The sequence below is a fragment of the Melozone crissalis genome, unplaced genomic scaffold (genome assembly GCF_028551555.1).
Source record: "Melozone crissalis strain CALT ecotype California unplaced genomic scaffold, PUWL_Pcris_2 ptg000027l_1, whole genome shotgun sequence".
Classification (NCBI taxonomy): Eukaryota; Metazoa; Chordata; class Aves; order Passeriformes; family Passerellidae; genus Melozone; species Melozone crissalis.
The window spans coordinates 39028917-39043769 of record NW_026535805.1 but is presented as its reverse complement, the minus strand read 5'-3'; the positions used below and the strand labels follow the sequence as shown (position 1 = coordinate 39043769).

General features: G+C 39.1%; 1 protein-coding gene across 1 annotated transcript in view; it reads left to right on the top strand.

Annotated features, from left to right (window-relative positions):
• Positions 1-12637, top strand: part of PPP1R14C (protein phosphatase 1 regulatory inhibitor subunit 14C) — a 51021-nt gene extending 38384 nt beyond the window's left edge. The window contains exons 2-4 of the mRNA XM_054279898.1: positions 1076-1159; positions 2502-2534; positions 11311-12637. Of these exons, the coding sequence (XP_054135873.1) occupies positions 1076-1159; positions 2502-2534; positions 11311-11385 (192 nt within the window). The 3' untranslated portion in view covers positions 11386-12637. The remainder of the gene's footprint in view (positions 1-1075; positions 1160-2501; positions 2535-11310) is intronic.
• The last annotated feature ends 2216 nt before the right edge of the window (positions 12638-14853 follow it).

The following is a 14853-nucleotide window of genomic DNA, read 5'->3' as shown; positions in this document are numbered from 1 at the left end:
AATGCTTCTTTAAAGGATCTTGAGAAGTGTTGGTGGGGTACAAGAAGGGAGCAGCTGCTGCTGTGATCTTTTTGCTTCATCCTGACTCTTAAATACACCCTCTGCTTTGGAGACCTTCAGGTCCCTGTTTTCATTAGGTTGTGCCAAAGTGATGCCACATCAGTGAGTCAATTGATGGCAGTGCACTTGTGGGAGAGGAGAGTCTTGCAGTGCCCATGTGTTGGCTTAGATGGAGGAGGGGCAACAGAGGAGCTGTGTGCCACAGCACTGAGGCCACTGTCAAGGCTGGACTTGGTGTGGGAGAGTGGCTGAGACCAGAGTTTTGTATGTGCAGCAGGGAGCTGCATAACAATTTTGATGAGAAAATGTATAAAATGGCCAGCAGAATGTTTTTTGCATAACTGAAAATGCAATACGTGGTGATATCTGTGGATAATGAATTCTCATTGAGATTCTAGAGCTCAGAGGTCCTTCAAAATGTATGGACTGCTGCTCTGGCTCAGGGAACAAGGCATCTGATGTGTTGGTGATGGAAAGAGAGAAGTGTTTGGGTGGAGGAGGTTTAAGGAAAATTCTCTAAAATACTCTATGCCTTAGACTTTGTGCTTCACTGCAGGTCCTGAAAATCAGAGTTCTTCTGATGGAGCATGTATGTCATCCTTGTAAGCCACCCTTTATGCAAGGGACATCTTCCACAGTGTTATCAAGAAAAGCAGTCCAATCAAAAATGCTTTCAAAACAATTTTGTAGCTTGCTGCAATTGTTATCTACTTCCTCTTCTACTTTTTCTTCTTCATCCTTTTGCCCAGTACTGTGAGAGTAGCATGACTTGTGCTGCTGGCCATGAGTTAGTAACATGTCCTGGCTGAGAGCAAAGGATTTCTTAAGAACTGTCACCTTCTGTGAGGCTGGGACTTGGCCTGATGCTGGCCTGGGAGCAAGGAATCAAGCCACCATCCCCTATTGATTTCCTTGTCTGGCTCCAGGAAGATGGGTTTGTGTGTTATCACTAGGCTGCTTTTGGGGTTAGTTAAAAGATAGCTCTATGGACTAAGTGGGTATTTTTGCATTTCAGGAAGAAGAAATGCCAGAGGTAGAAATTGACATTGATGACCTTCTTGATGCAGCCAATGAAGAGGAGAGAGCTCTCAAATTACAGGTAATATTATTTTATCGTGTTAAATCAGAAGGTGGCTGAAGTAATGCATCTGGATCGATATTTTGTGTTTGATTGAATCCACTGTAAATGTCATGGAGAGATTCCTAGATCCACTCTAGCATAGTCTACCAGACTGTTCAAAGTTAATAAAAATCCTTTTAGATAAATCCTTTTAGAAGGTAGGTGATAACACTAGTAAATAAAAGTTCAAAGAACCCAGTAATAGAAGGAAATATGCTAAGCCAAATTAGCCTCATTCTGAATTGTACAAGTATATAAAATAAAGAACACAAAACATAGGAAAATGAAGAGCAGCATATGGAAAAAGCTATATGACTGAGAGTCAGTTATGATGACCAGATAGTTTCTGTGATTCACTTCAGCCGTAGAAATGTATATACAGACCAGAAATCTTCCCTTGTGCTTAGGCTACTGGCAATTATTTCTTTCTATACCAGAAAGAAATTGGAACCCATGAAAAAGTTCAAAGAAAGGGTAAGATGGTCAGGAGCCGGAATTAGTTGGGAAATTCAAAAGCTATCTGCTGAAATTAAACAGTTTAAACCAGCTCTCTAAACTTGAATCTTGTGTGAGGTAGGAATTAATGAATGGAAGAATGAGGGGGAAAAGAAAAGAAATATCATTGCCTTAATACAAATCTCTCTCTAAATCAATATACAAACCCAATAGGAAATGTCTCCATTTATAATCTCTTCAGATGCACTAAGAAAAGGCAGAGTGTTCTAGAGTCATGGCTTGCCCTCAGCTTGCTCCTGGGAGGTGACTAATGTGGTGCTTCGATGCAGCACATCTCATTTTGGTGCCTGTTAGCACCCTTTTCTCAGTGCCCGCTGGCCAGCCACAGAGACTGGGGCATGGCCCCAGGCTGTTTGCTCAGCGTTCATAAATAGCTTTGCTGCTTCTGCCTGAACTAGCTGCAGCAGCCCCCTGCTAGGAATGCCCTGCTAGGAATTACTAACGTCTCTACTTCTGCGTTGCAAAGACACTCATGTCCTCACAGAAAGCTGCCTTTCACATGTCTGTTCCTGGGAGAAATGTTCTTGGATTCTCCTCCTCTTCTCAGTTTTCCTTGGAGACAGGGGTTTTGTAACTTCCTACAGGGAGAAAGAAGCCATATTTCTCTCCTGGTACAAATCATTCTGATCCACATAGGGAGCAAAGGTGACTTGTATAACTTTGGGGTTTCACTAACATCTTCATTCAGTAATTTCTGTTCTTGCTTATTTTCTTTCTCCCCTCCCTTGCCAGGTTCCATACCATGACTTGTTTATGTTCACTATTACTCTGTATGGATACTGACACTTTCATATTTTGCTTCTAGGAAACTCTTGTAGATTGCTACAAACCAACAGAGGTAAAAGACTTTTTTAAAATGCTATTAACCTGTGGAAACTGTAGTTATGTTCAAGATAAAGTAACCTTTTTTTTATACTTATAATAAAGTAATTAGATTAATACTAATGGCTAGCTGGAATACTTGGAGCTTTATATACTAAAAATGCTTATGCCTGTCACTTAGCTACAGTAGGAATGTGGTTGTACCCTTTGGAGGAACTGCTGGTCATTCCCACTGAATTATCAATATTGGTTGCTGTAATGTCCTTCTGGCTATAATGACTTTTAAAGCTGCTCTATTACAATAAAACTAAATATAGTTATCATCAGATGGCAAAAATATTTGCATGTTGGACTGTGCTCTTGACTGTGAAATCATTTAATTTTATCTAGGACAACAGTAAAATTTATTCTGAGAACTTTTATGCAGATATGCAGCTGAGGTAATTTTTTGTGTGAATGGACTTGAATAAAATTGTGGGATAACCTATACTAGCAGGATTTAGTTACTCAACTTTTAACTTGTGTATCTATTGATGTGTCCAGTGCCATTATAGCCTGCTTTTCATACAGTAATGTGTGCTTACTAGGAAGAGTAAATATTATAAAGAAACCCCTTTGACTCATTGTAAAAATCAAAAGTCTAGGTGATGGGTCACTTAGTTCCATTTGTAGAGTCAGTTGTTTCCCAGAAGTGGCTGCTGCACAGTGTTTAATAGAGGGGTTGGCTTACAGGATTCCTCTTGTCACAGACCTTTCAGCTGTGCATGACTAGAAGCCAGGTGTTTGGTTTTGAAATAAGGCTGGAAATAGGTTTGTTCTTCTGTAATGTCTGCAGCTGTAGCCACATAAACTGATGGGGCTCAATGACAGTCAGACTGTCAGGAAGAACTGCTGGTATGGTTGAATCGGCACTTCACAGTCCATGACATATTTTCTTCAAGGCTTTTCCATTTTTATTGATTCCTATGGTAGATTGGGAAGATTCTCCAGAATTGCTATTATAGTTGCGGGTACAAACATTTTGACAGTGGGGAATTGACCCAGAAAGACTCAGCTTATAACACCTGTAGAGTTTGTTGTGTGCTGTATCTCTGTTGCCTTACAGCAGGTAACACACATCTTCCATTATGGAGATGCCATAATGCCAAGTCTTCAGCTGTCTCACTATAGTAATGCTACACTACAAATGACCCTTATGGCCTTCTCTAAGCAAGTGCCATTGAACCTTGGTGCTTCTTAAGATAGGTGTGAAGATGGATGCAGCATATGAAGCCTGGTGTAGTAAGAGAAAGCTGAAGTCATGACTACGTGAGAGCAACAGGTTGCCAAGGGCTTACCAGTCAGTCATGTGCTGACCTCTTATCTCTGTGCTATCTGAAGGCAGAGGAAGAAGGCAGAGATCCTGTAATTACTCTTCTTCCTTCTTCCTTCTTCATGCCATATGAATGATTTTTTTTAGCTGTGAAGTTTGACACAATGCAAGGACAAATTTCAGACAGCTGATAAGGATACATGACAGATGACAGTGAGTGTTCCACTGGAAACCTTGGTTCTAGAACTACAGGGAAGATTTGTGCCATACTGGTAAATTGAGTTGGTGTGGCACTTCTCAGGAAACAACATCCTGGACACATCCTTGTCTGCCCTCAAGGCACCTGGATCAAGGTGAGATTTTAGTACTGAACTGGTGACCTGTGTCTTTAATCCTTTGTGGATGGGATGGAGGTAGCTCCCTTATCTGTGAAAATTTTCATCTTCCTTGACTATCTATAGAGATATAGCCAAGTTGAGACCACTCCCCCTCTACAACCAGCTGAAAGGAGGTTGTAGACCGATGGTGTTGGCCTCTTCTCCCAGGAACTAGTGATAGGAGAAGAGGACATAGCCTCAAGCTATGGCAGGGGAGTTTAGGTTAGAAGTTAGGAAGAAATTCTTCACAAAAGGGTTGGTAGATATTGGAATGGGCTGCCAATAGATGGAGTCACCACCATGGACGTATTCAAGGAAAGGTACTTTGTGCCATGGTTTAGTTGACAAGGTTGTGTTTGGTTGTAGTTTGGACTCAGTCTCGGAGGCCTTTTCCAACTTAATTGATTCCCTGATTCTGTGAGAATAGATTCCAAAATGAGTCACATCCCAGGACTATTTTACAACAGCAACTTTTCTTTATCTATGGCATGGTGAGCTCAGTAGTACTGCATAACTGCTAGCTTAGGCCACTTAAAAATGATGATTTTTATCCTGCCATGTGTGGACTAAAGAGCCTTTTCGTTGACTTAAACTTGCTATATAAGGATCCACATCTTGTCTAGAAAATCTGCAATCTTTTTATATTTGCAGACCATTCAAAACTATTGAGATAGTTGGCTTGTGGAAGGATTTTTAGAAGATTTGTGGAGAATGGATATGAACTAATGGAATTTCTCCTGACCGATGAAATACAATCTGCCAAGTGCACTAGGGGTTTTATCATCAAGAGTTATACAATTTGCAAAAGATAGTGATCCCTAACTGGGGGAAAAGTTATGTAATATGATGTCCCGGCTATTCAGAATATCAAGAGAAATAGTACAGGCAAAAAGGTTAATAACTCAAAGCTCTTACCCAGCTGTGGAAAAAACCTTCTAAATCTGCAAGTGTATATCTTAAGTCAGTTTTGCTCAGTATCTTCAATTTAGACTAAAGGTTAAGGAAAGACTGAGGAATGTTTCTATGTATCCTGGATTGACTCTTCATCAGGAAGCTGAGTTATCCAGGTCACTTAAAACATAGGAAGAGTTCCCAACTTCTTTAATAATTTGGCCAAAGATAGTATCTGACTAACTAATGAGGAACTGCTACAAAACCTTTCTTCTAATGGAAATACCACTAGACTGTTGAATGTACTTTAAACTGTTAAAAGCTTTTCTTAGGTAGCAGTTATAGCTGTTTTAATTTGTATGGAAATATGCTTAATGTGGGACCTTTATGTAAAGAATTATTAAGTACACAAAGGATTTAGTATCTGCTAAATCAGTGCCATAATCAAATTTTGGATCTGAACTTTTGTAATTGAAGAGGAGAAGGGAGCAGCATCCTCTTCCTGCATCATCTGTGTGCCAGTCAGTTCTTCATACAGTCCCACATGTCCCTTGTGGAAAATCCCACTCTGACCTTTGAGTTGCTGTCTCAGCTGTGTCTGATGTTCTCTGTCATCACCTGATGGTGGAGAATCTTAATGTTCACAGTGAATATAACAGATTTAAATATAATGTGCAATCTTGATGATCTTTAGATACTTCACAATAGATTCTTATTTAGGATAGGAAGATAGTTGTGATTGTGAAATCCATGAGGTTTTTTCAAGACAAATATTTTGAAGAAGGCTGACTAAATCTGTATTGCTGTTATCTCTGCTATTGGTAACAGCAAGGCCACTTATTTAGACTGGGCATTGGAGAAAATTTGAAGTATTTATGGCTGATGTGAATTAGAGCTTCCAGTAGTGGGAAAGCAAAGTGATGAGTGGAAAAATGACAAGGAAACTCTTAAACTGCTATGGGAGAGAAATCCAATGAGTGGGCAATTTTTATGCTCACTGGCTCCAAAAGATGCAGCTGAGCAACACAAGGTCTGCAGATAATGAGTGTTTGAAGAGAACTGAATAAATTAGATTTGCAGTTTATTTACTTCTTTGTTTTCTTATAGAAATATACAAAGCTAAGATGAATGAGCTGGAGATCTCTCCCATTCAGGCAGGATTAAATCTATTTTGTTAGTACAATTCTTCACTTAGTGCAAACTGAGAGAAAAAGGAGATGGAATTGCATCATAAAAGGAAGTTGCATAGCTGGAAGCTTCTAGTAATAATTTTTAATATGGTTTGCAAACAAACTATATTGAATTGTTGTGCATATTTTCTGGAGAACTTTGGCAGAGATTTCATTACTGACTACTCAATTACTCCAGTGGTTGGGCTATTTCAGCAGCTTCTAACACTTTTGAAAAAGGTAGAGATGCATTTGCTTAACTGTATGTTTCTCCAAGTTTAATTCCTAGTTGGAGCAAATGACAGGCTTGTGAGGCAACTTTTTAGAGTTAGCTAAGCGCTGTGGTTTTAAAGATAAAAGCTGTTTTGTGTATGTATTGGCATATTGTACATTTTTAGTATACAGGCATGAATAGAAAGCTCAATGCTTCTGAAACAGAACCCCATAACCCCAAACCATAAGGTTTGAAGGATCTTATGTTTATTTTGCTCCTAATGTGTTATCAATTATTTCCAGTTAATGTTACTGTTTGTTTTTTCTATTGCAAGGCAGCAATATATAGGATACCCACAAGAAGCAATAGTCACTGCAGATGTTTCCTAAAGCCTCAATGCACTGTGCTGCCTTACATCTGGGCAAGCCAGGGCAGCTGATAGGTGGTAAATTATTAAGTCACAGCAAATGTATTTTATGTCCATATTACTTGAAATGAAATGGGAGAATTTGTAAAGAAAAAAGGTTAGAAAACATGCTTGTTTAAAGCAATGCAGGCAGATGCATTTGAAGTAAAACATGATTTCTTGCTCATCCATTTTACCACTGAATTCAGTGGACTAAACCTTTTTATGTGTCTGCTGAGATCTGCCCTATATTGTACTACAGCGTTGGAGGGAATTAAGGTTGCATGTTTTCATTTCTGCAAGTAATCATGAACACAATTAATAAATACCCATAGCAATATCAGAAGGGAAGAGCAAGTGGTGATTTGACAAGAATAAGCTGTGCTTGTTTACGTGCTGCTGAATTGGAGAATCATTGGGCTGCAAGTCTTAACAGTAGCTAAGCTTTGTGGTATGTAGTTAGTGCCTCATATAGAGCTCACCAGAAAGCTAAAGTGCTGCAAAAATGTCGTGCTCTGGTCACTGATGGTGCTGTGGCCTCACTGGAGAGGGCATGTTGAGGGCATCATTCAGTGAGGCTACAGAGATGCTATGCTGGTTCTTGCTATAGAAGGAATCTTCTGGCCCTGTTCTCCCAAAGCAGGGAGAACAGTTGCCTTTTCTCTGTACAATTGGCTTTAGGAGGGGTTTGAGCCTGTGTGGAAGAGGTGTTTGGCAGTAAGATGGGTTATTATTTAGGTTCTTTCCCAACCAGCTATGGGATTGCTCTCCAGGCTGACTTTAGTTTGTACATCCAACTAATAAAGCCATCTCCAAGAAATGGCCTTGGGCAAACAGGTAATCTTGGTTTTTGACCTGGCTACAGGGAAGTAAAGCTGTGAAGGAAAGCTGACTTAGGATTCATTTCATGCTCTAGTGAAGCAGGAGGACTACAAACTCTAAATCTTAGTTTAAAAACTAGTCCTACTACATGTGTACTATTTGAGGAAGAGAAATCTGGAGAGGCAGAGTCTAATTAGTCTCCAGAATTAATTGGAAGACTTGAATAGGAAGCCTGGAATTCATTGTCTGTCAAATGACCTCATTAAAACAATGAGTCACACCACCAAAGCAGAGAGGTGAAGTGATTTCCTCCCCTTTCCTGAATTATCATTTCACCTTTGTTTTTTGCCTTGATTATTTTTTTGCCTAAGGCTGAATATAGATGAGTTTAAATGAACTATAGATTTTGTCTGCTTCTCATTAAAATTTGCCTTTAGAATTAGAAAGATGTCTTCTAGAAACAATGATTTAGTATTACAAATTAAAAAGAGTCTCAATACTTGTAATAAGGGTGCCTCCTTGCAGAAAATCTGTAAAAAAAAAAAAATTAACTAAGTCTGCATACATTTTTGCACTTTGTAAAAACTTTGTTTTTTATTTTATTTACCAAGGCACAAAGTGCTGGTGTGAGATTTTTCTTGCATTAGAAGTGCGTGCAGCCTGTGTATTCCTGGCTATAACCCTTCAAGGAATAATGAATAGGTTTTTGAATCCTTAGCTGTATTATTCTTGTTTTTTAACTCCATGAATTACATCAGTATATATAGGTAGATAATTCAAGCTGTATTACGGAAGTGCTTTTAACATAGATTAGTACATGATCAGCTTTCAAACGTCTGATGCTGAATTTCACCATATCTTGTTAGGGAGGATTTCAGTAAAATGCTCTGTGTAAAATGATTTTTGTGTCCAAGGTAGAGATAAATGTGGATATTAAGTCTTGACTCAAATGGCCACAAGGAGCAACACTGCAATTTTTGAGTGATGGCTGAAGAAAACAAAATTGGTATTGCTGATATCAACCTGTTTTGGTTAGTTATAAGGTGAAGGTTTACTGAAATGCTGTGAGGTCTTCTTTCTGCCTCCATGAGGGAAAATGTACATCTTTTCTAGAGCGCTGATTTTCCTTCATGGGGAAGGGAAAAGCAAAGCAAGAAAGGCACAAGCACCAGAGCACAACTGTGTTGATGACAGCCAGCTCCATGTGAGTGTCAGATGCAAAGTGATACTTAAATCAGAAATGTGCTGAACCAGTGCTGTGGTTTGGGTATCTGTGGAAGTGCACAACAGCGCGACTGCATTATGCAAAATGTCTGCCACATGCAAAATGCTCTTGTTGGGTTTTACTCTTTGGTTACTGCAGACCCTTATTTCAAGGGGGAAAAAAGTTTCTGGAGGATAAAGCCTTTAAAGTTTCTATATGTACTTCTTCAAATGAATGCCTTCTCTGCCTTAAGAATACTTGCAGTTGCTTCAGATCTCCTTTAGGAGGTTGACCCTACACTTTGATTTATTTTGGCAATATTAAGTTTCTGGATAGTGTTAAACTTGCCTGAAAACTTCAAGCGAATATCTTGTTTTGCAAAAGAAGGGGCTTTTGATAACTCTTCAAAGTTAAGGGGAGGAATTCCTCACTTTTGCTATAATGTCATATTAAAAAGCAACTGACCCTTGGCTACATTTGACATTCAAGAGAAATTTTCTTCAGACTCTACTGAGTTGTGGGAGAATGGGCAGAGGAATGGCAGGTTGGGATGTCCCTAATGACTGCAGAGTACCATAGGTGTTCCTGTCTGCAGTTGTCCCTTCCCATAAGGCTTTTACTTCAGTGAAGCTGCTGGAGAGTTTCCAGATGCAGTGTCTTCTTGTAGAATATTTGTGGCTTGAACAGACAATTTAAAAAGTTTTTCTAAGAGAAGAACTGCACTTCGGCCCATTCTTCTCCAAAGCTGTCTTAATCTGATGGGACTATTTTTTAAAATGGAAAGACTTGCTGGGAGGCAGTACAAATGACACTAATACCAAGTAAAAATCTAAGATTGCTTTATTTCTTTAATGATTGTACTGCAGGGCTTTATATAAGTTTGATAGTAAAAAATCCTGAAGTATGTTTATATGCTTCAAGCAGCACCATGCCATATAGTTTTGCATAATGTAACAGATCCTTACAGTGATGATGTGATGACTCAGAATTAATGCAAAGTTTGTTGAAAGCTGTGAATTTTTACAGTAAGCATGTCTTCCTCCTAATTTTTCAGTGGAGAAGCACTGGACTGTGACAAGTTTAAAGTTGGTACTGTTCCAGTGGTGGCTTGTGCCTCTGTGAAGTAAGACAGCCTCAAGAGGATGGAGGGAGAGGATTTGGGGGTCTAAAGAAACTGTTTTTCTGATCATGTGGTTAGGCTGTCTGTCCAGATGGGAGGCATGATATTGATATGCATAGATGTATTCCTGAAGTGGCCTTTGCTTAGTTCAGGGTGGAGACTTCAAGCACTCATCCAGGAAATCATGCTTTTAGTTGTTTCATAGAATCATAGAATGGTTTGGGTTGGAAGGGACCTTAAGGATCACCTAATTTGACTGCCAAGGATGGGGACACCATCCACTAGGCTCAAAGCCCTGTCCAACCTGGCTTTTCACATCAACTTAAATGAATAATTATATTCCATGTTTACAGCTAGCTGATTTCATAAGAACCTTTTTGTATGTTCATACACAGTACTGTGGATAAACATTGTTTTCCCAATGTGACAGTAAGGAGGCCTTTAGCTTTTAATCCACCTGCAAGAAATTGTATACCAAAAGAATTTCCAAGAATGATGCAAATCTATAAGCTTCTGTTCTCACATAGTTTAAAAAGAGGAAATCTGCTGAAACTGGGGAAAATACCACTGTGAATAAAGGCCTTTAATTAGTTTGTTGTGTTGTTTTTTTTTTTTTTTTCTGGGAGACTTGGGGGGGTTGGCGTTTGTTTGTTTTCAAAGTAGTATCATTCACTTAGTTCTGCAACCAGTTTAACTCATGATAAACCAGTGGTGCTACCTCTGGCTCCTTGTTCCTTCCTTGTCTTGGACTGACACAAGTGTTAGTGTGGGCTGAGGGGTGGGCTGGGTCAGAGAACTGAGCCAGCTGAGCTTGGAATGTAGCAGAAGAGCAGAAACAGCTGAATTCTTTAGCCAGATCAGCTGTCTTGTACAGCTCACTATGCAGCCAACCAAAATACTAGCTCCAGCATGGAGAGTGGCAAGAGAAACACCTCTTTTGGCAAGAGTGCTGATTTCTGTGCAGGCTTAAGCCTGGAAGTCTGCTTTGACTGCATTGTATCCAGCCATAGGTTTTGCTTCATTCAGTAGTTGGTATAAGGCCCTGTGCAGTAAAAGCCTGAAAGATGGGTGATAACTGAGCCAGCATAATCACAAGGAAAAGCTCATTGTTCACACTTCTGCTGGATGGGAAGGATATGTATAAGGCTCCTGGTGATCAGGACAGAGAAATTCCAGCTTAGCAGTAAAAGCTTAAATAAAAATGTGTCATTTGTGTTTTTAAAAGAACTTGATTATAACATTATGGGATCATTAAAATTGCTCTTTTTTTTTCCTAGGAATTTATCAAAGAGCTGCTAACTCGGATAAGAGGAATGAGGAAACTCAGTCCCCCTCAAAAGAAGAGTATATAAATAACTCAAAGTAATAGCACTCCCTAAAAGACATGGCAAGGGAAATGGGACTTTGAATACAAGACCTTTATTAAAATAATTGTCTTTCTCCACAACTTTTTTGATTTTATTCAGTTTTGACTCAAGGAATTTTTTTGTGTGTGTTTTAAGGCTTCTTTTTAAAGTGTCAATTATTTTTTATCAAAAATATCAACAATTTGGATGCTGCTCAACTTTCATCTGGAGGATTACTGAAGCAAGTGAAGAATCCAAGAGTTAGAGATGAGGGGCAGCAAGCCTATGTGGTGAACCAGAAGATCTTGTAAATTTACAGAGCTAGGAGACTTCTCCTTGCAACTAGTTGGATAACTTTCTTAAGTTGGTTGTACATTTAACTCATGGATGTCAAGTTTCTTGTGCTTGTCTGTACATAAATTTTAAAGTAGGTTGTGAATACTGTTTCACATGGATGGAAGGAGAAGTTTGTTATAGTAAATTATTTAAATGGTGGTTATTGCAAATTTGCTACCAAAAGGTACCAATTTAGATTGCTAAAATGAATGCTGCCATTTTTCTAAATATCCTTAAGGCAACCCAGTGAAGAATCTCATCATATCTCCTTGTTTAGACCGCAGCATATGAAAATTGGGAATTTTAAGGGCTTAATTTGTAGACTTAAAAGTTATTTGATTGACTTTGATGCTTTGCCAGGATCACTTCCTCTCCACCTCATGGTGTCTTGGAGCTGTGCTGACCTATACTGAAAATGGGCCTGGAGTGATATCTAGAGAAATGTCCACGAGCATTTAAAAGCTGGTTCATGCTGGAGGAAAGGCAGTGATACCAAAATGAATTGCAAGTACTGTATTGCATTTAATGATGTGGTCTTAATCAAATGCAGATTCCTCTCCTATAAAAGTAGGCAAAGAGTAATACAGCCTTTGTTTATGGCTCTGCCCTGAGAAGTGGGAGACTTCTTAACTTGGGCTCTCTTACTTGTAAGAGCAAGAGCAGAGATCCCTGCTCCCTTCTGGAAAATGTCCTAACTAGAATGTTTGACAAGCTACCATTTACTGGTAGGTGACATTAGTCAGGCATTTTATATCAAGGGTGCTCTGAACATATTTTATTTTTCAAAAGAAGTACATGTTTGTGAATTTTATGTATACTGGCAAGCTTTTTTAATGTATTTAATTTTGTAATGTTTACTGATGATTTTATTTACCAGATATTTACTCAAATAAATGGAACAACTTGTGACTTGTTACATGTACACTTTACAAGACTACTGTTGCTGAGTAGGTTTGCAAATGGAATTGCTTGTCAAAAAGAGAAGCCTGTAGAGAAGGTGGTAAGTACTTGGGAACTCAGCTGTATTGACCTTAACTGGCTTTTAATGTAGCCATTATCACTCAGCCCTTGCCCAGTATCACTCACACTCCTGTAACCTGGTGCACATTTGAAAGTCTCCTCCAGATGAGGCTTTCCTTCCCTGTGCCTTAAAGAATTTAACAAAGGGTGGGGAAAAAAAGCTTAGAAGTTCTTTCAGATAAATGCTGACAAATTCAGATTTTTTTTTGTCCACCAGAGATGGACTGTAGGGGAAGGCTTACACTGGGTGGTCTCAGTTTCCTAGTGAAGGTGTGGCAGAAGGGGATCTTTCAGAAGGAGACACTCTACCTTTCTTCCTTTAGGCACCTTTTTGGATCCTCAAGAAATTCCAGCACTCTTGAGAAAATACTCACCTGCAGCATTTTAAATTTAAATCTTGTATCTTGCTGAAGTTGCAGTTTATCTCTGGTTTGGACTTGCTGGCAATTCTCATGTTCTCCTTTGAGATGGAGTCTGAAACGAGGCACAGTTTGAACAATAAGGGTTCTAGTAATTTTCACATTCACTGATGCATTTTGTGACTTCACTGACAATTTCAAATATCACTTTTTTTCCTTTATAATAACAGTGTGCCAAATCAGATGTCAATTAATGGCAACTATACCAGATCTCTCATTACCTACAGCAAAAAATGCTATCCACAAATATTTTTTCTTTCATGTTGTTTGGCTGAAAGCTGTCCACTTAACTGTACTCATGACATATTTGTGTCTTTTATCCTATTCATCTTGCACTGAGTAGCTGTGGAAAGTAGCAGTGTACCCCTTCTAAAACTAATAGGTTTAGTGGTGCACCTAGAAATGGTGAAGGCTGAGACAGTCCTTACTGTTGTTGCCTCCTGGAGATGGGTTAAGTCACTTCTGAGAAGAATTTCCTCCAACACCACAGGTTTTGCTGTCTTAGAACTGTCAGGGAGCAAAACCAAGCTCTAAATAGCTTTTGTTTGCAGCTGGCCTGATTTTCCTGGGGACTTGTGGGGTCTCATTCTTGCTAATTTTTACTTAATGGAGCTACTCTTGGCCTTGGTGTTAGTGAGGGAGGAATTGACCCATTCACTAAAGATTTAATTGTGCTTTATGTCTTTATACTGTGTGGGTGTTCTTGGCTCTGGGGAAATATTCAAGGAGCATATAAATAGCACTCTGTTACTGAAACAACTTGAAATTAAATCTTACAGCCCAGTCTCTTTACTGTCTTGGCTGGACAGCTTTCCTGAGAAGGGCCAAGTTGTTGCAATGAGAGCTTCCTCTGGGCTTTTTAAGTGGCTAATGAAAGAAACTGAAGTTCCTTCTTATAAATACAGAGTGAAGCTGAGGTTTTTGTTTTGGAATTGAAGTGCCCTTGCAGTGTTAAAAAATTACTTTCAAGAGCATGTGTTTCTGGAATCTGCTTCATGACATAATTAGCTTTTCCATGTTTTACAGCAGGACCTGACAGTTGGCTTAGAAAGTGCTTGTGTAATCATACTGAGTGTGCCTCAGGAAGCTGCAGTGACAGAGTGCTGTATTCCTGTGGCACAGAAGAAAGGACATGAGCCATTTGCCTGTCAGCCTTATTTTTGTTCCTTCCCCCCCAACAATGGGGTTTACTCCTGAAGCTGCCATTCATGCAGGGAACATCATGCAGAATGTGGAAGGGAGATTTTTTCTATTCTCAGAGAATATGGTCAAGAAAAGCAGGAGCAAAATATCTGCCCTGTTTGTGCACTTGAAACTCTTTGACGCAGAGTCTTAGTAAGAATTCTTAGTACTTTATGCTGGTAGGTAAAATAGCATAAGTGAAATTGAAATTACTCAGCAATTTATTTCTAAATGGTTTTTCAGATTCAAGACAGTCTTAATGTAAACATGCAGCTCCACGGTATTAAAAAAAAATTGCTAGCCACATCAACAGAGACTTATTTGAGTGGAAGCTAGAAGAAAATGTAGGTCTTATTCTGAACAAACAGTATTTTGAACTGAAAACTCTGGTGAAGTGCTGTAACAAAAGGAAAAATTGCTTCTTGGCTGCATAAGATTTGTCATTGTGTACTGCACAGATTGTTTACAGGTACTGAGTAACTGCATGCAATACTTTTCAAAAGGTGTTGAGATTTGG